The sequence below is a fragment of the Neopelma chrysocephalum genome, unplaced genomic scaffold (assembly GCF_003984885.1).
Source record: "Neopelma chrysocephalum unplaced genomic scaffold, ASM398488v2 Primary Assembly neopelma1_139, whole genome shotgun sequence".
Taxonomy (NCBI): Eukaryota; Metazoa; Chordata; class Aves; order Passeriformes; family Pipridae; genus Neopelma; species Neopelma chrysocephalum.
This window is the reverse complement of record NW_020897801.1, coordinates 2,275,504-2,301,386: the sequence shown is the minus strand read 5'-3', so window position 1 is coordinate 2,301,386 and position 25,883 is coordinate 2,275,504. Positions and strand designations below refer to the sequence as shown.

The window sequence follows — 25,883 nt, the reverse complement described above, 5'->3', positions numbered from 1 at the left end:
TTATTTTATATTTGGTGCTTCCCTCCTGCTCTTCTATTCTACCTTCATTGCCTGCTTTAGTACAGAGGCATTAGCAATCCTAAGTCAATTCTTCTCTGGTTTTGCTGGAATTTTACAGATCTCAAACATAAATCATTTTACCCAAATACACCTCTACCTTTTCTCACAATTATTAACTAGAGATTGGTGATTAAAAGTATTATCCTGGAGTTTGACAACTGCTTTGTCAGCTTGGCATTCATTTCCTTATGTCAACCTCAGCAGTCCTCTAGCTGTGATCTAGAAGTCCAAGAGAGGACCTGAATTTTTAACACAGAAACTGGAGGAAAAATATCAAACCTTGCTGTGTGATGTATGCACATCCTTGTGCACACACATGATAGTCAGGAGAAAACATGCAGAGGAAGTAGACTTGCCCCACTCCCAAAGTCACTTTTAAAAGTTCATAAAAGTTGCACCTACAAGTGTAATCCACAAGCTTTAAACTCATCTCAAGTGGTCCTAGCTGTTAAAGATCTTACCACACACTGCCAAACAGAACAGTGAATTCTACTATTCTGACCAATTCCTGTTACACAGTTACTTTTCAACTTGACCCATCTTCCATTTCAGCTATACAGGACAGCATTCTTTTTCAAACTTCTGTGAACAGACAGGCAAGTCATTCAATTTAATAAACAGCATTAACAATGTTGCTGGATACTAAATTTCTGCCGATTTTGGAGGCAACCATAAAAGTCAACTTCAAAGAATACTTTTACATCTCTATTTCAATATGCCTCCTATGCTAGAAATAGTACCTACTTTCTGTTCTAGCTAATCAAAGAAAACTAAGTATAAATAGAAACATGAGTGAGTTGCAGGGAAATACTGAGCTGGCATTACTCAAGTATGCACATAAAAACACTGTATAAAAACTATAAGCAAATCTACCTGGCAGGTTTTTCCCCATATAGCAGTACCAGGCAGCATGAAATTTAGTGAGAAACATTTCAACACTAGCAAACCCTCTTAAGGCAGATGGAGCCTATGCCAACAAAGGTCTTTTCTCTGAATAGCTGATACTGTCTGATGAGCCAGTATTTGCAGAAGCTCTTCTTAAAAGTGATACAGGTTCAAGTCAGCTCACATCTGACTGAAAACTATTCCTACAACAGACATTTTCAGTTTGATTAGACTTGCACTATGACTGCATGATTGCAAAAGCCATCATAAGAGAGGAAGGACTGCAGGACTACAGGGAAAGGACTCTGTGGGACTGATAACTTTTATAGATAGTTGCTAAGATGAACCAATCCTGGGAAAGAGCACTAAAGGCACAATAAAAAAAATAAGTAAATAAAGAACACCTTTCTCCTTGGAGTGAGCCATTAACTTTGAACTTGGCAACCCCACATCCATGCTATATAATTCTTTGACCGCAGTTGGGATTGTTTAGCTTGGAGAAGAGAAGGTTCCAGGGTGACCTAATTGCAGCCTTTTAGTACCTGAATGGAGCCTACAAGGAAGATGGAGAGAGATTATTTACAAGGGTCTGGAGTGACAGGACAAGGGGGAATGGCTTCAAACTGACATAGTAGGTTTAGATTGGATATTAGGAAAAAAATTCTTTACTGTGAGGGTGGTGAGGCACTGGAATAGGTTGCCCAGAGAGGTTGTGGCTGCCCCATCACTGAAAGTGTTCAAGCCCAAGCTGGATAGGGCTCTGAGCAACCTGGTCTAGTGGAAGGTGTCCCTGCCCACGGCAGGGGGGTTGGAAAGAGATGATCTTAAGGTCCCTTCCAACCCAAACCATGCTATGATGATTCTATCCATGACTGCACAGCAGTGGCCAAACAAGATTTATTGTCCTCTTTTCCCTATTTTGATTACATACTTTATAGTGTCAGCACTTAAAGCAGACTCAATTCACCACTTCTTCAAGCCTGCTCAAAAATTATACACCAACAGTGGCAGAAAGCAAATGCTACTTCGACAAATGCAGCCTTTGACATAATTTCTATGATAATTCCTTGTATTGTATTCTGTATTCTAATTTCTTCCATTATTACAAACTGTTCTGCAAGAATTAGGTCCTAGTATTTTTTGTAGGGAATGAAAATTAGAAAGCTGCATCCCAACAGTTTCTCATTTTTGATGTGGACGTGCCATCACACAGATTAAAGATCAGGCGCAAGGAATTATAAGAGCTAATAAGCCTGTAAAGAAAACAGAACTTATTTTTAACTAAAAATAATTTTCAAGTGTTATTATTTTATACAGAAGAATTTCAAAGTAACTGCATAGAAAGACATAGTCTCTCTAGAGTGGACTCCATTTTCCATTTAGATTTACTTCTGGAAGACTGGAGATTTATTTTTCCCTCCCCAAAGTTCTGTTCGTGCTTTTGCTGTCAGCAACCTGGCTTAGAAAGCTGAAGACAGTGCCAAGACACTAGTTGCTGACTTCTCTGCCAAAAAATTTTTCCATTGTTTTTCAGGATTTAAACTGACTTCTTTTTGGATAAAGTAGTAGTCACAAAACGGTCCAAACTGAAGAGCCTGAAAACTGAGAAAGCATGGCAAGATCTTTCTCAACAGTTGGAAACTAAGTCATTCTTCAGTTTTGTTATTTTCTAATTCTTTCTTCAGAAATGGAGAATCCATGCAAAAAAACCTCATCAAATGCCTTTAAAAGCTTCGCTGAATACCTGGTAGGAATAAATTCAGACACTATTGGTAGAAGTGTGTTGGCTTTACAACCTAATTCCTGGTGATGAGCAGCTAAATGAACAAATTTGATCTAAAAATTATCAGTTTCCAATATTCTTGTTTTCTGTTATTTGTTTACTAGATAACATGAGAAGCCAGGTTACTGGTATTACTACTATACACTTACTCCTAATCTTGTTCCTCCCAACCCAAATGAGAAATTAAATGCACATAAATACTAGATTAGGAATCCAGCTGGTGTTACACTAAGCAGTTTTTTACCAGCTAAATTCTCTTTATATCATTTTATTCATATTTCAAAGATATTTCAGAGGCACATCCAGCAAATTTAGGAATTGATTCCTACCCTTTGAGATAGTTTACAAGTCTATCCCCACAAATGCAGCTAAACAGCAAAAAAACATCATTTGTGTCAGACAGGAAGTCTGTATTTCCACTTTTACAAATACCTGAAAAGGAACAACAGCCCAGGCTTTCTCTTTTCTAATGTTTTCTTTAAAAACATTAGATACTACTGAGCCCAAAAAACTAAACCTTTCACAAAGCCTTCTAGTAGAGAGTTCTTGTACTCCAAACCCTTTTGGAGTTGTGTATACAGCCTACAGTGATTTAATATAAGCAATAATAAGTCATTGTCTTTTAGATTTTTCAGATATGCCTGTTACTTTGCAACTCTAAATCCTGACATCAATTATAGGCTGCATGTGAGGAAAACGAAAGTTAGGTTAACTTTCAGAGTTGACCAATGTTGAGATATGTATGTAAGAAAGCTTCCAGATTTATTGCTCAAATAAGTTCATACAGCTTCACTAATTAAAAAGGAAAAAAAATCAAATCTATAACTTTAGAGAAAAAAGTTGTATAAATTATGATTAAAGCTCTACTACATTTGTATCTCACTTGTTATATTTTCCAAAGAATTTATTTCTTGAGAGAGTAATACAGAAAAGGTAGTTATTTCCCAATAATCCAAGTACTGATTTAAAGTTGAAGAAAAATCATTCTTCAGATGCCCATGCGCTTAGATAAAATAGCTGTTGTCTTTTGGGAAGAAAGGGAGAAGAAAGAAAAGATTTTTTTTTTCCAAGTAAGTAAACATTTAGTCATTTAGACTGTTGAAAGCATCTCACTCTACCCTCCCCTAGCTTGTATCATCTAAATTAATCTCCAGCTATCTCTAAAACGATCTCATAGGATTTCTGAAAGCAGGTACAAGTTTAATACTTCAAATCTATTTAAAATCTGAAAAACAATTCAGCTTCAAAATCTCTTTGCCAGGTACCACCTCACAGAAACCTCTTTGTGTAAAAAGTCAGTTCCAGCAGTCTAAATCAATACTGAGCCAGCAGACAGTATCTACTGATTTCATAACTTTTATGTTCCTCTCATTAAATCTCTGCGTGTAGTAAAGCTTAAGTAGGAAGATCAGTAGCATTTTCATGTTTACATAGTTTATTTTCAAAACAAGTCAAAACCAAAAGATTACTATAAGCAAACTATTAAGCCTTCCCATCCAGCAGTGTTTTGTGCACACACAGCATCCATCAAAGCTTCAGTGATAAGATACCAGCCAGAGATATTCTGCAAGACCATTCCTAATAATCTGCATCACCTTAATTAAAACAACATTCCTCTCACTTACTACTAGTAAATTACTATTTAAAACTTGGTGATTAAGAGTTGTTCTTAAGAGCTGCTGAACTGGGTTAGGTCCACATAACACAGTGCTCTGTTCCCAGCTGTGATTAGCAGCAAACACCTTGGAGAGCCCATCAGAAGCACAGGGATGCACAGGGATACCCTGCTCTGGCTGTTACAAGCCTCCAAAATGGGATATGAAATGAAAGAGGTGATGACATTCTTCTTTTCCATGATTGCAACTTAAAGCCTCTGCCATCCTGAGCTATACTTTCTACATGTTTTCAGTCCCTTTCCTAAATGACATGGATGTTTCTTTCAGGCCTTTTGAACATCAGGCACAAGGGTCAACTGTTCGTGATACGTAATTCCTCCTGTTGGTTCTTTAATTGGAATATAAAGCAAATGCCTTCTCTACTCTTTCCTTCTGCCATTTATAATTTTTAAGACTTGCACTTTCCACATCAGCCCTCAGTGAGGTATCATGGATGTTCTTCAAATGAAGATCTTCCATCTTTGATCACCCTTCTCAAACTCCTCTGTATTTTCTCTATTTCTATTATATCATTTTTCCTGTTAAACCAGTACTACTTTAGCACAGAACTATGCTCATATTTCCAGACATGCTTAACTGAAACAATATTATTTCAGATGTCAAGCCTTTACAGTCATGTGACTTTTCCAACTGGAGTCTGATTTTTAGAAGCCTGGCTCCGCACTGTGGATGAAGGTCACAGCTTTCACTTTTTTTTTCCCAAATGAAAGTGATAAAATACAATCTAGATGTCAATAGATTATATTTTTTCCTATCCTGAGGGCATGCAATTCTGTCAATTCATAAGCTTAACATCACAAAGATATCAATTGAATTTGAGCAAGTAGTGCCGCCTTTCAAAAAGGAAATCTTGTTAAAAGGAGCCAGAAATCCTCGCATGAAAAGGTCAGTGAAAAGCAGTGGTAATGTGTCAAAAAAAAAAAAAAGAACCAAAGAATATCTAAGAAACAAAAAGAATTATCTCCTTTTTACTTTCCAAATGAAATTATTAAAAAAACAAACAAACAAACAAAAAAAACCCCACAACCACTTTCTTGAAAGGCTTAGGAACTTTAAGCACTACTAGGAGATTGTGGCAAGTGGTACAATGTGGGAACAACTCCTGTTCCCCTCCAATAAACAAGCCATCATTGCTAATTCTGGACAGCACTGGCCATGCAGCTCATGCCAACAAAATGTTAGTTATGTATAGATGCTCCATTTCCACTCGGCTGTCCCTGCAGTGGGAATGCTGATCATCTGTTGGTGAGTTCCCACCACTTTCTGGAAATACCAGCTAGGTGATAAATTTATATAGTTGCATGTGAAGTTTTTTTTAAATGCATGTAAGAGTTTCCTTCCTAAAACTGCAAGAATATTCACTTTGTGAAGAGACATTTGGTCTAAGTTTATTTTTACAAAGGAGAAATAAAAGATTCAGTTAAGATACTGGCTCAAAAGGAGATATGAAGAGGAAAAACCAACTTATCCAGATTTGGAAAGACATCACGAAAATTTAGGAGCTGGTGGCTCCATAAGCTGAAGTGATAAAATAGCATCTATCATCTGCAGATTGCCTGAGTAGGTGTTCAAATCACATCAGGGGACAAAAAAACCCAAACAAACAAACACCACAAAATTTGTATTACTATTCACAACAATTGGGATATATTTGAAAACCTTTCAAAAAGACAGTCTGAAAGAATATGGAGCTTATAGTCTCCTCTGTACTGTGTGTTAGTGCTAAATTCAGTATTCACCATGGCACATTTCAAGTGAGAAGGCAATTTTGTTCCAAGTTCCCTTAAATAAGAAACAGATTATTATGCCATTTTTTTAAATTTATTTTTTTAAGAAACCAGTAGTAAAATCTGCAAAGAAAGGGATTTCAATTTTCAAGTCACTACCTAAAGAACGAACACTACATGTCAGCTAAAAAAAACCCAAACCAACAAACCAGTATTAACACCAGCTGTGCTTTTTTTGGTTATTATTTTAGTTTGGGAAAGTCTCTCTTTCCAGGCAATAAAAAAAAAAAAAAAAGAAAAAATCAATTAACTAATAATAACTAAAAAGTTTATAAAGAGGAAAAAACATTAACCAAAATAAATTATCTACAGAACGCCACTAGAGAACTCTTTTTTTTTTTAATACTGACTACTTCTACAGGGTAAACAAGCAAATATTTTAATTGGCCTCTAACTTCATATTCTTCCACCTATTAATCTTGTACCACAAAGAAAACCTTTAACCTGTTTTTGTGGTAAAAATATCTCCTACAAGCAGATGGTTAACTTTGGTTAGATAAAAAAAATTCTTCAAAAGGGAGAGCTGAGCCATGTAAAATATTTAACATGAACCACTTTGGCTGCCTCAAAACAGGTTACAAAGATACATAAACTTTTGATGAATTCACACTATTCAGTTCATCTACTGCCAAGATAGGTCATATCTTGAAAACATTGCTGTTCTCCTCAGCTTAAAGGAAGCAGTTATTGTATGTAAATTCCTGCCCTAACTTCATGTAGGGTATTAATCATTCCCTCCTCAGCTGCCAGGACTGTACATCAATTCTATTCCCAGGTAGCTGGAGAGGCACAAAGCAGTCTTCCCCGTGAATATTTTTTTTTTCCTCCATTAAAAGTTTTATTCTGAAGAAATGTGGCCACTGAGAAGGATGCTGCCTCTCCCCACGCAGCTCCCTGTTTACTGGTGTAACTCACAGAACATTCCCGTCGCTACAGTTGCTGATGCACATCAGCTATTATCCTGACACCATTAGCTTTTTTTAGGACTTGTACCTTCTCAGCTTTCTGTGAGTCAGTTTTTTCCAAATTATCACCCTGGCCATTACTGCACTACCAGGTGAATCATAATAGCATAAACTAGGAACACTGCAGGATGACTACACGTAATTACTGAAAATAAAATCACAGCTTCAAAGATTGTTCCACACACAATATTTATATGCTCTTCTCTATTACACCTTGGGCAAGTAAAATATATATTAGTTTATTAAATACCTAAGTATAGCTGACAAACTAGTAATGGTCTTGTACACCTTTTGGTGGTCCAAAGAATTATCAGAACACCAACCAGAAATAGTTCAAAGCAGTATCACCAGAGAATTCGAGAACAAACATTTCCAAGATATTTTGTGCAGTACAAAACACAGTCTAAAAGTATTAAAAGCTGAGCTGCTTTGAGAAATTAAGAAACATAAGCAGTGGTTTTGGATGAAAATTAAAAGAAAAAAAAATCACGTATTTAAACCCATAGTTGAAACCCGAGTTGGAAATGTATTATGAAATTACGTTTTTCTCCCTTCTCATCTCTTGAGTGTTGAGTGCTAAGAATGTACCATTGTGTGGAATTTAGTCAAGCAACTTTTTTTTGGTTTTACCATTTCAATACATAATTTGGAAAGCAAACAGTGAAATAGCACAATTTATCTCTAAAATAAAGACCAGAGATTTTAGTGGCTCTTGATTATGTTTTCCTTACAAGGATCCTTTGCAGAAAAGTACATGTTTCAGTTTAGAACACTGATAATTAGTGCCTGTGGGAATAAAGCAAACAAATTTTTCCACAGCAATATAATTTCCTGTAACTTTAATTTTTACATGATGATACTCCAGTAGTTGCTCAGATATAAGATTTTATTGTCTAGGGTGTGATCAGGATGTGAAACAATTAGCTGTGTTCAGTTTAATCTCCCCCATTTAAGAAAAATAAGTTAGGTTTAGAGCTGCTATTAAAAATTGTATATGAAGAATTTACCAACAAGCTCCACATAATTTTAAGGATGCTAACAAATTCCTCTAATTTTGGATTTAATTATTTAAAATGACAAAATCTAATAGATGCAACTTTTAAGTGCACCTGGCATTGCAGCCATACTCTTCTCAGTATTCCAATGGAACTCATTCCCAGAGCTCCAAGAATCCATCTCCACTGAGTAGAAAGAGCAAGACTTAATCTGCAGAAAAGGGGGCACAGCCAAATTGATTAAATACAGGTATAAGAGCTTCCAGTGGTTTGCAGAGAGACAATACTCCAATATCTAATGTCCCAAAGTTCTCAGTGGACACACAGAGGAAACTGTGGTTGTTCTTAGAGCTCTTGACCAGTTATTTTTGATCCAGCAATGGGAAGAAAAAGCATTTTAATGGGAATGTAGATGTACAAAAGACAGCAAATGCAACTAAATTTGAGAGAACAGACCTGCACACTTTCCTACTGAAATGCAAAACAAATATCAGCACTTTTTTTTAAAGTTTTAATGATGCACAGGGAAACTATGTTTAATCATCGCACCTCATGAAGAGGATTCATTAAATACTTCAAAAGAAGCTTCTAAAAAAGACCAATGTTCTACTTGACAGAAAAAAAAAAAAAAGCCCTACATTCCCTTGTAGACATCTCAGCCAACAGTACTGGATCTTTCCCAAAATAAATCCTGGGGTTACAGAATCAGACCAAGGGAAGCACTGCTGCAGTGATGAGCTGAACCGACTTGGTGTCAATCATTCAGGCAGCTCCAGAAGCCAAAACCCAGTCAATCCACATGGGGAAGGCACCCACATATTAGTATTTACAACATCCTTATTCCCTGACTTTAGAAATTGAACAGCACTGCTGCAAAGTGTTGTAAAAACCAAAAAACCAAACCACCCTCACCAATCACAGCTAGTCACATGCCAGGCTTCTTGTAATTCTGCTGATGAAATTCCCATCATTTTCAAATGGACTTCAGAAATTACTATTACATCATTTCATTTCAACTACAGAAAACCCACGCACACATTCTTTTGATTAAGTAACAAAAATAGCTTTTCATTTCGTTTTAAAAGCAAGCACAGAATTGATAGATGAACTGTTCCTACTACTGCACAGCCAATAACCTGAATTTTTACTTGAGTATTTAAAGCAGTGACCTACCAGCACACAGGTGTTTATGCTTTTCATTTTTAGAGAGAAATGGTATGTAATGTTGATCTCCCAAGTAAATAATTTCTAGTAAAAACTGCTGTACAATGGCACAAAACTAAGTATTAATAAAACTGTTCAAGAACTGTATTTTAGTACCATTCTTGACGGACAGATTATACACTCCATATTGTATTATACACTCCATAATGCATTTATCTTTGCTTCAGAATGAGCCATTTCATAATGGATTCATTTGAACTTAACAGTTTGCTTACATGACAGCTACAAATGCTTTCCACTTTAAAATCTGTTTTATTCTCAGTTCAACATTGTAGTTTTTCATCAACACCTCTATCAGCTATTTTCAAGACCCGCCATTAAGAAAATCAAAGCACAGCACTCAATAATCAAATATTTCTTCATCTGAGTATCATGAAGTCTCCCAAACAAAACCTCAAATATGTTGGTGAAACTTCACCAGTAACATAACAAAAACACTGTAAAGCAGTTTGGACTTATCTTACAACCACAACACTATTTATCTCCGCACAAATATAAAACATCTTTGATAAAAAGAAAGCAAAAAATTCTCCAACCACAAGTCATATTTCACTGTTGTCATTGCACAGTGACATTATCATGACATATTGGAGACCTGGAGATAAATGGCCAATGAATCAGTCTTGTCACGGCATGGCCAATGGAAAACACCAAAAAACAACTCAACCACCAACTTGCCTATTAACATTCAGAGATTATTTTTTTTTAAATGTCATCAATTAGGTGGATTCCTTTGCCAAAACTAACACCAGCCAGTCGTTCACAGACAAGAGTCTGAAAGACAAAGAGGCCTAAAGTATGGCAATCTACTGGCAGCAGCACTACAAAACAAAAACCCCTCAATTCAGTTCTTAATCTATACTTCCACTCCTCGTAAAACAAGAAGTGCTAGTCCCTGGCAGTACAGAGATGCAAGTCATTCAGACTACCATATGGCAAATTAAAGAGCATCACTGATCTAAAGGAAATACAGTGAGCAATCCTCCCTCAAAAGAATGGCCAGCAGGCTTTTGTGAAGTACAGGAGAAAGTCATAAACGGCAATTTGTTTTTGCTCTGCCATGGGAGTTTACTGCAGTCCTTTCTCCCCACCATTCTTTACCAGGGAGAAAGGGAGAAGTCAAGGACAAACACGGAGAAGTAGATGGGCTAAAAATTGCATTTGCTGTGAAAAGCACACTAGTTCAATGCTTAAGTGTTACTGTATCAAATATGTTGCAGGTGAGCATGCACACACATACACCCCTTCATCATTTTTAGAAGTAAATCAAGTCATCTAATCCATCAATATATAGGAAGAGGTTTTTAAACATATCTATTAATTACCACAGTTATAGTGACTTCTCCCTAGTGCACACTCTTTTACTGCAGGGGAAGAAAAGTAAGCTTAATTAAAGTTAAAAAAACCCCAAAATATCTGTAAAGCTTAATATATAATTAAAAGTCTTGACTTTTCACTATTTAGCAGTGTATCTTGAGCAGGTCTTAATTTTGACTGAATAGCAGAAAATCCTGCCGAGTTCATTTCAGGCTGCAGGCATTTGATACTGAACTGACCTCACAGTATTTACATTCCCCTTAGGAAAATCTGGCATGCAGTCCAACTGGGGAAGATCATGTCTAACACTGCTTGAGCTACCAGTGCTAGAAGCAAGCAGAGTAACAGTGAAAATAGTAGGGTGAACAATAAGGGCATGTACACAGAAATAAAATAAAAAGGAAGAGAAAGAGAAGGTCAAACAGCAGAAGAAAAGAACTGAAGAGACAGAGTTGGAGACAGTTGTTTTTCTGATATAAATAAATCCCTAATTTTTTTGCTTTCAAACCAGTGGTGCAGACAGGTTTTTTGACTATTATAAAACCAAATTACTTCAGCTCAAGGAAAATAAACTGATCAGAAGACTCAAAATATTTGTCTCTGATCAAAACAAATTAACAGCTGCCAACTACAGCTTTGTCTGCATTGCACTTGATTTTATGTTGTGGTAAACATAACTATGTCAAATTTGGACAGAAAAAAACCCCAAAGCGTAAAATCCCCCATAAGCTGTGCTTTTGACCATTCCCACTACAGTTCTAATAGAGACAGTTGATGAATTCAGCAGTTAAATCAAATCCAAAACCTATTCACCTCCATTCATTACAATTTAGGTCCCTACTGCTGCAAAGAAATTACATAGGAATACAAGAGCAGTCAGCAAATCCTACTCCAATTTTTCCTAGAAGGGCTTAACACATCTTCAAACAAGTGAGAAATTATATTTTTTCTTTACAGATTCATTCTGCCAGCAACACAATCTCCTATATACCAGGCCTGGTGAATCTATGAGACACAGGTTCTGAACCAATGCCAGATTATTTTTTTCACCTCTTTGAAAAAAAAAAAATAAAAACCTTAAGTTACCAGAACGTCTTTGAAAACCCTATTTCCAATTGCACAAGGCAGTATTTTAAACAAAGTAACAAAACAATGGAAATGCAAGGGCTCTTGTACAACTTAATGATTGCAACACCTGTCAAAAATGACGGCACCTTCAATCCCCATTAAAAGTTTGAGAAGTCTTTGCCTGATCTAATGACTTACAAACAGCATCACTAAAAGTCAAAAAGAAAAAAACAAAATCACTGAGCAACGACTGCAAAAGACTTCCTCCCCCTCTTATTTAAAACCAAGATGTTGGTATTTCCAACTCCTCAGCCTGATGCAGCCTTTGCTTAAAGCATCGAGAGCTGTGAAACAACAAACCCCACTTAGAGGCTAATAGGACATCACTGCTTTATTCAACAGATTGTTTTCTACTTATGTCTCACTTCTACTTCTTTTTCAGCTACAAAATGGTAAGATTTTCAAATAACTTACATATCTGAGCTCAGAAATGTTTTGAAGCAGCAGGCACCCAAACAAAAGATTATAATGAAGAGGATAAAGCACTGGCATTCGAATTGACTGCTGAATTTGATAGCACTTTTTGTTGTTTTAAACCACAAAGTGAGCAATCAGAGGCAACAGAAATCCCGAATTTCTTGTTAGACGGGTTTGGTACTCTCACCTGAAGCTGAACAAAAACCACAGAGTGAGCTCTATTCTGAAGCATATTGCAAAATGTTTAGCTTAAGAATACAAGAAGAGCACTTCAGGAAAAAGCTCATATTTTTCCTGATTATATTTTGAAAGTGAAGAAAAATGCAAATGTGCCAGGTAAGAAACTTGGAGTGGTGGTCCTTCAAAGAGCCATAAAGAACAATGTGTCTTATATATATATGTCAAATATATAAGGACTAGTCACAACATGAGGGCCAAAAGGATACTCTGTCATTAAATTTATATTTAAACAGAAGTCACTTTACCACACTACTAGGTATGACTCACATAAATAATTCTAAAACATCATCTTTTATGCTGTTTACTGTGTACTGTGCAATGTATTCAGCCCGAAAATTAGGCAAATTTAATGGTTTGGTTCTCAGTTTATCTGCTCTTAAGAACAAAAAACTTTCCTTAAACCCTATTTGTGGCAATCACTACAGAGGAAGTTTTAACCTGGGAAAGTTTTAAATTCAATTTCCAGAAAAAAAATATCCCCTTTCATTCAGTAATTGAATTGTCAGACAGACAGGAGTTGCAGATAAAGAAATACAAGGCTCAGTACAAAAGGAAATACAAGCCAAAACACCTTTTCCAACAGTGTTAGCACAATTTGCACTCAGCTTCCTTCTAGTCTCATCTCCACACCACTTCAAGGCAAGATCTATGAAGAGGCCTTGTTGATTGCAGTATTGTCAGCTCATTTTTATCTGAAGTTGAGAAAAAGGAGGGACACAAACAGCAGACAGAGATCAGAACACATCACTACTGTCTCAAGGTCTATCACCCTGGTGCAGTCCCTAGGTGTGCTTGTGGAAAGAGATGAGAAATCCTGAGCCAGTATTTTTTACTGACCACAAACTGCAGACAGATGGCCCAAGACTGTCACTGATGATGAGTAGAACTGTTTAGGCTCCCAAACTCTTCAAATTCATTGTAGGACAATTTTAACAACTAACTCCTGGGTAACTTTAGTGACCTACTCCAGTAAAAATTCACCGTATTAGAGATATTTTTAGGTTTCAATTCAACCAAGTAAAAATGTATTGGTTCAAAGGTAAAATTCTTTTAACTCTGCAGATACAACAAAGAAGACGAATCAATCAGTAAAAGCTAAAATGTTATTGATTACAAAAAAACTTTAGTATCATTTGTGTTACTTCATGGTTTCAGACCAGGTAAGCAACTGATACCCACATTAAGGAGAGAAGATAAGAGTTTGTACCATAAGAGATTTAAGATTAGAACAGATTATATGAATTTCTAATGAGGTTTAACTTGCATCATTCCTCTGATTAAAATTCATCATTAAAATAAACACTTGATGTTATGACACTGATTGCTCAAACACATATTCTTGTTTGCAATTTTCTTTTTCAACCCTCTGTACCAAACCCTATCAAAGATTTCAAACCAAGAGTTCTATATTCATCTGGAGGATTTTCCTTGTACATGGAATAATACAAAATAAAGTAATCTTACAAAGTGGTGTGGCCAACATGCAATATCAAGCAAAGAAAAAACCCACCCAGCAGTCTTAGCCATCCAGAAACCAAGTTACCCTTTTAGACATTCAATCAGATTAAAAGGTTTTCTTCTTCATCACAGGCATTTGAGAGCACCGTGTGTTTACTCCTATCGCTTACAAGATTTTATTTCAAAGTGAGATTTCTGTCCTTCTTATAAACCAAGCTCATGGAAAACCTTTAAAGATCATGTCACCTGTTTTTACTCATCCCACAATACATTCTCAAAAATGATAAATGTTAGAGGCATTGGTCAGCCGCTGCATAATGTGCGAGATTCAACACAAAATTAGACAATAAAAGAAATACAAAAGGACAGAATTTTGCAGGTAGTACATCTCAGGGGAAAAAAAAAAATCAAAAGCAGTATTTTTGCAGGTCTTATGCACTTTCAGTAGTCCTACTTACTCAGCGAGTAGTAAAGATGATAAAAGTTTCCAGGAAATCCTGGAATTCAAAGATGGCGTTTGAAATCAAAACCTTCACCAGGTATTTTGCTTTCAAACACCTTTGCTTTCTAGGACCTCTCTTACCTGGTTTGACACACTGAAATGTTTCCAGTTAACAAAGCACAAAATTAGTTTAAAGTATTTGTTTCCATTAAACGTGATTTATAACAGATTCCTGAAGAAGAAGAAACAGGGAGCTGATTTTAAAGGTTAGGTTGCTTGGCAGCACACCTTTCCTTACAAATAATTGTTCTTATTAAATCACAGTGGAGAAAGCCAAGAAGAACTAAGTTTCTGGAGTCTCCTGAAAAAGCAAGTATCTTTTTAATAGCTTATATATATAAAGCTCCAAGACCATCATAGGCCACAAAGGCATTCTAAAAGACTTCTTTTCCCCACTTCACAGATTTCAAATGACTATTCAACTCAATTTTCATAGGTCCGGAGCCGAAAGATGCAACTTCTCAACCAACTATTTAAGCAGATCTTCATGTCCTACCCAGTACTGGGAAGGAGGAATCTTTCTCAGAGAGTTTTACTGGAATGCTTATGTGATTAAGTTCCCATCCCTGAACTTCTACTTCTGACAGTGGCTGCTGATGCAACGTTTTCCCCCCTTCAACATCACCTTCCCTTCAACCAAACACAAGAGCAAGTGAAGCGAGCAGAAAGGTTATCTTCCCCATTCCAAAGAAAGAAGGCAAGGGAAAGAGGAGAGTTTAAATTTAGGTACTTACTGAAACACAGAAAAAAGACACACGTACAGGCACCAGGCTGGCAGAAATCCCAGCAGTCAGGGCTGGGGAGCTTTGCTTCCAGCCAGCATTTGCCTCCAGCTTCGCAGGAGCTCTCTTCCCCTCTCACACAGAAGCGAACTGAGGAGTGCTCTGAACTGCCAACCCGAGTGTATCTCAGGTCTAATGAAAGTGTAATTCATTGTAATAAGAGCCAGTGTAACATAAACACATGCAGGAAAAACAGGCTTGGCGCAACACCACAACAGACACCAGTTTTGATCCAGCACAACCAAACACCTTCAGACCACGAGGGGGGGGGGGAAGTGGGTGCAATTCCTTCAAAGCAAAAACAGAACGTAACAGGCACCAGGTAAAATTTGGACCTGTAAAAGTTCTACCAAGCAGGAGCTACAGCATGTGGACTTCTCTGCTGGCAAAGTTCACAAGGTTCACCTGCCTGCCAGCTCAGGTGTGTTTGGAAGTGTCCCTCAGTTCCAAGTGCTGCAGGACATGGGAACCAAGATGAGGAAAACTCAAAGAACCCATGCAACAGCCCGACACAACTGGAAAATGAAACACTGGTATGTGCCCCAAAATCATTCGTAAGAAGGCACAGCAGTTATCTTTTTTTAGCAAAGGAACGGAAGGTTTGGGGGAAAAAATGCATTTATTCATTTTATATTTATTGCAGCAACCACCTACATAAAATTTTGATTGATCAGCATTTCCTGTGCTTTTTACCATCTTTCACACATAGTGGATAGCAAAAATTAAAGACAAAGTAAGAATTCACTGCACTGTGGTAAAAGTACAGTATATTTGCTTTATCTGCTATTATTACTCTGTCACCAATAAAGACCCAAGTCAGGGAAGAAATATTAGCACTTTGGAAACAAGGATTTAAAACTAGAGACTAATTTACTAATTTTTTATCAAATATCCAAAGGTTTGAGTATCCTCCGTGTCTTTCTCATGGATTTCAGCATTTCATGTAACAACTTACATATAGGTATTTTTGTGGTTTTAAATAATCATACATCAATCCTTACAAGTGTTTAAAAACTTGGTAATGGTTTAAAAAAAAATCAGTAAGTTTCCTCATGCTTTCAAGTCTATCTTAGTGAAAGTTTCCTCATGCTTTCAAGTCTATCCTAGAGAAACTGAAGCATTTAAGGTACTGCCCAATTTAGAAACACACTTCAGGAAAGCGACAGCTCAAAATATCAACCACAGACGTCACAGTCAAAAAGAGACTTTATAGGCACAGTAATTCCTAAGGTTCACATTTGATATTCTACCTCCCAGACTCACTTTGAAACAGGTTCCTAAACCAGGGACAATGGGCCCTGCCAGACCTGCACACGAGTCAGACAAGTTGTTTTTGCAGGGTGAACTTTTGCCACCCTTCCCTCCGGGAGAAATTCCATTAAGTTTGCTCCTAGGAAATCAGCTCCCACTCCTATTCCTTTTACTGACTTTCCACTGCCACTGCTCCTTTCTGCCTGGTTGTCTCCACTCCTTCCCCTTCTGCAACTACTCCCACCCTTTTACACCACTAGCTACAACCTCGTCCTTCCACATCCAACCTGTAAGCTGCTTTTTGGATGCTGTCCCACCTCTCCTCTGACCCACACCCATTTCTTCCTGTGTCTAGAATCCCTCCACCTCCACACCCAGCTTCAGCACTGCACTGGTTTTGGTTCTTGAAATATTTCAGGGGAATAAAGAAGCAAATGTTAAAATAAATAATAAATTTGCAGGCATTCCCAAAAACTTCTCCTTATCCAAACAGCTTTGCTCACTGTAAAAGGCACAGGACAGCTTGTTGTTATGTCCCAGCTCACCCATCTAAGCATATGCCATTATTTGACCTAGAGGCCTCACCATGTAAGAAAAAGAATAAACTTAAGCCTTTATTTTAGTAAAATAAAGGTTAGAGGCAACAAAAAAAGAACCGAATTTCTGGGAGGAACACTGTGATTCTTAGCGTTGGAGGAAAACAGTTTGATCTGCTCTTATTTTTTTTCAAATTACATTTTTCCTTTCAAGAAAGGGCTTCTCTGCAAACAGGGCTAGTTGTTCTTTAATTTTTTTGGAGAAAGTCTCAGCTGAATGGGAAAGGATCTTTAGAATGCACATAAAAGACAAAGGTTCAAACGAAAGTTGAATTCTCAATGAGCACAGGTTTATTTTAGTAAACAATAGAAGCTCAAAGCTGAAAGAGATCTTATCCCTTTTAATCACTTAATAAATTTTTCTTGCCTTCCCAATTTTCAAGCTACGTGTCTACAATAAACAAACCTGCATTGATAAAAAGTCTCTATAAAAGCATACAAAACCACTATTTGACACAACAGTGAATTCACCTCGGCTTTGGACAGGGTTTGTAATGCCTTGCTTCAGCAAGCAACAGGCAGAAATTGTTCTGATAAATACAGAAAAAAGGCAAACTTCAACACAAAACCCTAAAAATTAAACTCTAACCTTCTTATTTCTTTAAGTTATAAAAATGCCTTCAGTCAGCTTTTGTACTGCCCAAAAACTATCAGTCCCACGACAAAGTTAAGAAATATCAAGTTCTAGCACCCAAAACCACTTATTTAAGAGTACTTCTGTAGAAGCCAAACTAGGTAGATGCAAAATTCCACAAATATCATCTTTGGATTGATTTTTAGAACAACTTTATTTGGTAAATTAATAACCTAAGTAATATAACCCTGCTTTGAAAAGAACCAAAAAACCCCCAAAAAATCCAACTCCCAAATTCAGTGAAAAAGAAAAAAGGCAAGAAAAGTAAGCAAATGCCTGAATTTAGATAGTCGCGTGGTTCTAACCAGAGAAAAGGGTTTCTTAAACACATGCATATGAATAAACACAGAGAGAGAGAAAGATATATTGATGTCATTTTATGGTGCTTGAAACCAGTGCTCTGGTGCCCAATGACTATGAAGTCATCACAAGGTACTAAAAACATCAAGTTGAAAATTCTCACTGATCTTAATAGGTGAGGAGTCTGGCGCCCATGACCAGGTTACGTTTTCTCTGTTGACAAGTATCATTATGGGATTGTCCCATGGGTCCATTCCCTTGTGCACTTATAAATAACGTAAGTAACTTAAGCTTCCCATATAGCTTAGATGTGTTTTGGGGATAGAGCCCTTAGCTTTTTGGAGCTCAATGAGCGCTCAAGACACTCAGCATAAATAACTAGTTCAGTGAAGGATTCTAAGCAGGACAAAAGAAAAATCTCAAATTTGCTGTGCTGTAATTTTCAAACTCAGGAGTTTTACCATACCTTGCTTTACTTCATAGTACAAAAGACTCAACACTTAACTGATAATAAAGTATTAAAGGTTATAGTTGTATGTATCAATTCTACAGTCATACAGCTCTATGTTCCAGGTAAAAGTTCAGTAGGAGTTACTGTATAAATACAAAACCAAGCATTACTCCAGCAAAGTTTAATAACAGAGTTCCCACCAAAAGGCAACGAAGGGCCTTTAGTGCAGTTCTAATGCTAAGTAAACAAAATCAGACTTTCTCACTCCCAAAGAGACAAAACACCTCAACAGTGGAACTACATAGCATGAGAATATATACAACGTATCATCACATTACACTTTTTAAAACTCCAAACAACAAACAATACCTTTTGTCATTTGCATTTAGAAGGGATGACAAGGACATTGGGAAAGGATTCTGTCACTAGCAAGTATAGAATTCTACTAATAAAAAAAAACAAAAACAAACACCCCTGCAAAAAAAGGTCAAAGTACTAGCCAGCATCAACTTATTAATACAACCCTATGCCAAAAGAAAACCACGTTATGCAATGGAAACAACTTCTTATCTATCCCTGTTTCAGTGTATCTTTCCATCTTAAAGCTAGAACAAATTCAATGTCATGGAAGCAGAAGAAAAAAATGTGTAAAATAGTTACCATTTAGTATTTCCTTATTCTGAAAATGAGCATACACATCCCAAGAAAAATTCAGTGTCCTTTAAAATAATCACATTTCAATGCAGTCTCTATACTGAGTCATTTGTTTGAAATACCAGTCCAAGGAATGTTAAGATTTAGCTGACGATTATCTCCTCGACATTATCCCAATTTGATTATACAGTGTTTACTACATCAAAGCCAAAAAAAGCACAGTAATAGATTCAGCAACACACCCACTTGGAACACTGAAGACCTATTATTAAAGAACCAGAAGAATAATTTTCAAAAGGTTTTTATTTTCAAACACAGTCTAGCATAAGATCTTACCATAAAGCAAGGTTGTTAAACATTTCTATTCAACCCACATATTTGAAGCTGTGCCTCAGAAGTTAGGTCAAATTATTTATGTGATCATGAAACTTGACTATCCTTCTTGTCTAACTCTCTTAGCGGACACATCACAGAAATCCAACAGCCAAGTTTCACGTGGCTCAACCCATCAATAGCAGGCTATTAACATTCATTTCCCTGTAACTTACAAACAAGCTTTCAATATATTTACTTATAACATAGTTTTTGTTACGCTGCAATCAACATTATAAATATTAATATTTTAGCAAATCAGCACACACAAATGAGCAGTGAGTAGTTAGAAATCCACATGTGGGGGTGCTTGTATAGCAAGAGGTCACAACAGCCCGCACTGGTTGCCCCTCATGAGGGAGCCCCAGAGTAGTTTAAATTCAGACAACTAGAATTATTATAATCAACATATCACCCAGAGTTACATTGCCTAGGATTATAAGACAGTGATTATAATGTTGTCACCCTGTCTACGTTAGCTCTCACATCTTCTTTAGCACCAGCAGGGCTGAATGCTAGACAGCTTTACAAGGAGAAGCTATCATTGGGCAGAAATTCAAATTCAGCCTGGGAGGCTACACAACAAACACGTATTTAGCTAAGGCGGCCAAACTGGTCAGACCACGTGAACCTCTCAGCAGGCCTGACAGCACTATCCCTGCTATCCTCCTACATCTATCAAATCACAGAGAAGTGTTTGTGCAACGTCTTCAAAGATGCAGCACAACTTTCAAATACAAACTGGGCTATTTAGTGCTCACTATCAGCAAAACAATCAGCTCAATGTACATCCTAACAGTTATGGTAACATCTTGAACACGAGATCTTAGAAGGAAAAGAGTACACAAACAATCTATCACTTGTAAGTTTGTCCATAAGTGCATCAGTTGCTCTACAATAGCTGTTCACACACTTTCTTTTATTCCAAGAAAACTCAAGTCGCTATTTTCCAGTTACCACAGCCAGCCAACACACTGTCCATAGGCTTATTCTATGAGAACAAGTTCCATCTCAAAGTCTAGAAGATTTTTTTTCATATTGCATACACACACAAACACAGCTTTCTTTAATTTTCACTTCATTTAATAATCTGCACAGAACTCTGGAGGTGAAATTCTTATGAATCCCTGTCCTCAGTCGGGTGCATTTCTTGCCAGTTGCAATAAGGCAGAATAGAACACTAAAATCTATCACCTATCAACAAGTAGTCCCCTGCTAGAAAGGACAGATCAGATTTTTGGGAGCATTATCCTTCAGTACATCGTTTTAAATTTTGATTAGGATCAAACCAAGCATGTTCTTATATGAAATAAACCAAGCAACACATACATAACGTCCATCTCACAATGTCTACAATGCATCTTACACAGAGCAGCAACCTTTTGCTCAACACTAAGACACAGAAAAAAACCTACGGGCTGTAGCCTATAACCTCTATGACTAATAGCAGCTTTCACTCATAAGTTATCCCACTGATGACACTATTCATTTAAACACAGCAAAACAAACACACAGTACAGTGAGTAAAAACTCCTGAATGCATTGAGAAAAGCCTGTGAATTCTTAAATGATAGAAAAGGAAACATATTAATCTGACAAATATACATAGGTGCCACTTTAAAATTGTCCAGATAAGGATGGTCTAACTACCTGGAGAGGAAAAGCTTGTAAGGAGTTTGTACAGATCCAATCAATACGCCCTCTAGACTTCTGCATAGGAGCTGTATTTCCATGTCTCTCATTCAAAAGACAATACATTCAGCAAGTCTACCACAGTGAACATGCTCCTCCAAACATACTAAAGCAGGAACAAAAGAAATAATGAAAATCGATGCTAGAAGCAGAAGCAGGAGGTCCACAAAGAAAACGGCCAAATTAAACCTTCAGCGTGGCTTTAAACAATGTAATTAGAGAACAGGGCTGAAACCAAGACTCTTCTCCCTGTGATGAAGTAAGAGCTTGCCTTTGTGAAAGCATTTACAGCAGGACAGTACACACACACAAATGTCAAACAAACCAATTCAAGGTATTCTTGACTCGCAAGGACATTTCTTGCTAGATGGTTACACTCACAGCAAAAATTGCATTTGAATCTGCATCCTTAAACAGCTTTAGTTAGAAGTATTAACACAAAAACTCAAAAAATTGTTTTAGCTATGCAGAATTCAGTAAACAAAGGGCTACATACACTATTACAAGCTTGAATATGACTTTTAGATTTACAGCGTAACATTTAAGTTCAGTTTGGAACACATTCAAAATTTCAGCAACATTTAGACAAAGTAATTGAAAATTATAGTATTGTGACAAACATTTAACTTACTTTACATAATATCTTGCACCTTCAAAAGTATATGCTTCCTCCCAACCTGTGGGTAAGTCTGGAAAACAAGCAGCAAAACATCCCAATTACCTTTTGAAATCATGCTGGACACACTGGTCTACTCCCTAACACCAAGGTAGTTAAAATACTGTGTCTGATTCCACATGCTGAAACCTTTAGACCAATGAACAAATATTTCAGACTTGACTCACAATACTGTCTCAGTTTTAATTCTGCAAGCCAAGAGAAGCTACAGGAATGAAAATCTGATTTGGATTTCTCATTCTCCAGTAATAACGAGGGTCTAAGTGTGCCCTTACTTAACAACATTCCTTCCTCTGACCAGTAACTAGAACTCATGGTCATCGCCAGATCTTTCTGCCTTGAACTTCAGCAGCATCAAATTACCTGAAAGGCAGAGATCCAAACAGAAATCCATCTACTGAGTTACATGCAAGTCACAAGCACCTTAATAGGCATCCTACCAACTACACCACAGAGCATCAGCATTGTATTAGCATAATTCCACCACTGTTGTGACTAACAAGTGTTCCTGCAGTGTTTTACAACTCTATTCCATTTTACATGAAAATAATTTTCAATGCAAATCTAGTGGAGGAAGTGGGTACATCTCTTCCTTTCTATTATCACTCCTAGGAGTACACATATAAAAAAACCCCACACCACTAATAGCCAATTTCTCGAGTAACAGCTTCCTGATGTAATGGAAGCTCTGAGGATGTTGGGTACATTTATGCACCTCTAGATGCATCATTACCCTTAAAAGTTTGCCCCAGTTAATAAAAATAATGATTGAGACATAGCACTCTCTCATTGAATTATAAAAGCAAGAATGCATTTCCTAAAAAAAGAAAAAATCAGTCTGGGTTATGTGCTGTTTCCCCCCGCCCCCATTGCTTATTTGCTCTGTCTGGCATTTTTCTCCACTCCTGTCCTCTCCAGAAGAAAAATCAAGGCATCTTTCGATAATGGCACAGGGCAAAGTACAGCAAACAGGAAGTCTCTCTAGTAGAAGTATTTATGGCTGCTATAGAATTTTGCAAAAAAATACCTTTTCAGTGCTGAATATCTCAAGGAATAAAAAGCACTTCAATTCATAATGGAGGACAAAGCTTTCCTCATCGTCTAGTACATGCCTTACAGCACTATTTAATAGGCAGCTTTACAATAACATACATCTCCAAAAGAAGTGTTATTCACTCAAAAATTGTTTAAAGGCAGACATCGTTTGAACATATTCTGATTAGGTTCCAAAACAACGGTCAGAGCAAAACAAGATACAAACCCCAGAATTAATCTGTTTGATTATATCTCTGTATGGAAAGATTCATTAACATACACATGAATGAGGGAAACTACAGAAGCAGATTTGGTTTGCGGACACCTTGGTATCTGATTAATAAATCATGGTCAATATATCCAAGGTCATGCCTCACTCTTGTGTTCAGAAATAAGTTTAATTTACCAGATGATAACTTTGCTGTGTTACACACAATACTCCAGATACTCAAAAGCAAACTGCTTTTCCTTTAGAAAGCACTTAACGGCAGAAACAAATGAGACACTTGGAAAATTACTGGGAAATCACCATCAGCCAAAAGAGACAGTGGGAATAGTTTAAAAAAAGAATTAATACTCAGCTAATGCTAGTGTTGAACGAGCAAAGCACATCTGCCCCCATGCATATTGTTGTAGATGAAGGCCAGTTTCTTAATCTGAGCACTGAAAGCAGGAGCAAAAGGAGCCTGATAGCAATCAGTAGTTCCATTTCCCAGCATTAAATGACTTCTTACAAACAACAGACCTTCACAGCAAATCAAACTGCAGAGTTCTAATAGCCAGAAACCTGTGGTTTTTAAACTATTCTCAACTCAAAAAAAAAAAAAGGAAAAAAGAAAAGAAAGGCTGCCTGCAGTTTTCTAAGAGGCTGTTTCTGATTTCTTAATGCATGAGTATTAACCAAACATAAAAAGCAAATAATCTGATATAGACCAATTCACTTGCAGATTTCCCTGCGATTATCCAAGTGATTACATACATAAAAACAACTGCACTTATTACTACACTCCACCACCTCCCAGTGGCATATGTAGCCTCTGTGCAATTCCAGCAGTCGGAGTTTGGCTCCTGGTCTCCAGAGTGTCTGCTGTAAATCCTCCTCCTCCAGCACCTCCTGCTGCTACTTCTCCAGAGTGGAACAAAACAGCAGAAGCAAAGACTGGTTCCACCCTCCTCCCTCCAAGTTATTTCTAATGTTTCAAGTCCCTTTTCCTCCTACCTATTCCACCTCTCTCAGTCACTTAGAAACCACACAGACTCAGCCTAGATGGAAGTGAAGGGAGAAAAAAAAGGGTGTCTGGGTGACTAGCGAAATCAGACTCTACATTTTAGTACACCTATCGTGGTTAAATCTAGGTACTGCTGGAAACAGGATTAAGATGAGTGGTTTCGTGCTAAACTGAGAAAGGATGCTACGCAGGTGAATAGACGGGATAGGCAGCGAGGAGCACGAGAGGAACACGGCGGTCTCTAATGGTAACTATACAGCGTTATAGGGGTGATGCGAGGCAACGCAGAGAGAGCGAAGACAGATACATTGCACAGGCACAGAGGGACAACTCGCGGGCAGGGGAAGGCGCTTTAAGAAACTGCCGAGCGGAGCCGGACACGCGGGGCTGCTCGGCGGTGTGAGCCCCGCTCAGCCCGGGGCGAACAACTGCGCGGAGTGCGGGGAGAGCGGGATCAGGAGTTGTCCCGGGGGGCTGCGGCGGCTCCGAAGGACCGGGGGACGGGGTGCTGAGCCCGCCCGGGGCTCGGCGAGACCCCCGAGCGGAGCGGGGCAGGGCCGGGGGCTCGGGCAGGGCTGCGGGCAGGGCTCGTACCTGCGCTGCGGCGGTGCCCGGTGATCACGGCCTCTCCGGTGAGCGGGTGCAGCCAGGTCGTGCTCTTCGCCTCCTCGCTGCGGGGACGGACACACGGACCGAGTCAGGCGAGCGCAGCCCCGCCGCCCCCTTCTCCCACCTCCCCCTCCCCTCCGCTCCCCGCACGCCCCTCCCGGCCCGGCCCCGCTCCCCTCCGCGCCGGCCCCGCGCTCACTTGATGAAGAAGACGCGGCCGCCCTGGCTGATCCCGTAACTCCAGCTGCCGGGCAGCGCCCGCAGCCGCTCGGCGCTCAGCTCCGCCATGGCCGAGGCGCCGCAGCCGGGAAGAGCCGCGGGGAGCGGGCGCGGGAGCGGGCGCGGGGGGGCGGCGCGGGCACGAGCGAGCGAGCGCGTCCCCGCCACAGCCGCCGCCAACACCTTGGGGAGGGGAGGGAAGGGAGGGGAGAGGAGGGGACGGGAGGGGAGGGAGAGAGGGGAGGGCACAGCGCCCGCCCCGCCCCGCGCGTCCCCGCCCCGCCCCTCCCCTCCCGCCGCGGGGGCGCGCGGGGCGCGGGGGCGCGCCCGGGCGGGGCGGGAGCTGCGGGCACGGAGGGAGAGCCTGGAGGGGCGGGGGCCGTCCCGCGGGGAGGGAAGGAAGGTGGGATTCGGGATGCGGGGAGCGGAGGCCGCGTCCGGACGTGGCTGTGCCCGGGCGGTGCGCGGCTCCAGCCCTGCGCTCGGGTCCCATCGCCCGGGGGGGCCCCGCTCCTCCGCACCCCAGCGCTGCCGGCTCCGAGCGCGGGGCTCCGCCGCTCTCAGACCCGCGTCGGGACCCGAACGGCACAGGAAATTAAAAGTTTTGTCGAATGTCCTCCCTCTTCTCACACCCTCGGGCTTCAGGCTTTTTTTTGAAATTTTTTTTTACATAAAGGCTCAGTCCTCATAAGCGAGGGTAAAGAGATGCCATCTTTTTCCTTCATATAAATCGTACCATCTGAACTGCGTGCCCGTCTTCCGAAAGAGATCTGGGATACAGCGTGGATTTCAGTGTTTTAGGTATTTTCAGTGTTTTCAGTGTTTTAGGGAGGTGGTGATAATGCAGGTAAAACTTGCGCCTGCAAAAACGAATCTCTGTGCCTGCGTGTATACTTTTATTCACGCGAATAATCCAATTGCATGTGTATTTATGCGTTGCCACACA

General features: G+C 39.0%; 1 protein-coding gene across 10 annotated transcripts in view; it reads right to left on the bottom strand.

Moving 5' to 3' along the window:
* PLEKHA5 (pleckstrin homology domain containing A5) overlaps positions 1-25,026 on the bottom strand; it is a 167,643-nt gene extending 142,617 nt beyond the window's left edge. For 6 of the 10 annotated variants that reach the window (XM_027699674.1, XM_027699675.1, XM_027699676.1 and 3 more), the window contains exons 1-3: positions 24,918-25,026; positions 24,704-24,780; positions 21,801-21,858 (exon numbers count right to left, since the gene is read on the bottom strand). In XM_027699674.1, coding sequence (XP_027555475.1) covers positions 21,801-21,858; positions 24,704-24,780; positions 24,918-25,006 — 224 coding nt within the window. In that variant the 5' untranslated portion in view covers positions 25,007-25,026. Of the gene's footprint in view, positions 1-21,107; positions 21,419-21,800; positions 21,859-24,703; positions 24,781-24,917 lie in introns of those variants that run through there. The other 4 variants (XM_027699678.1, XM_027699679.1, XM_027699681.1 and 1 more) reach the window with 2 other exon arrangements.
* Positions 25,027-25,883: the final 857 nt, after the last annotated feature.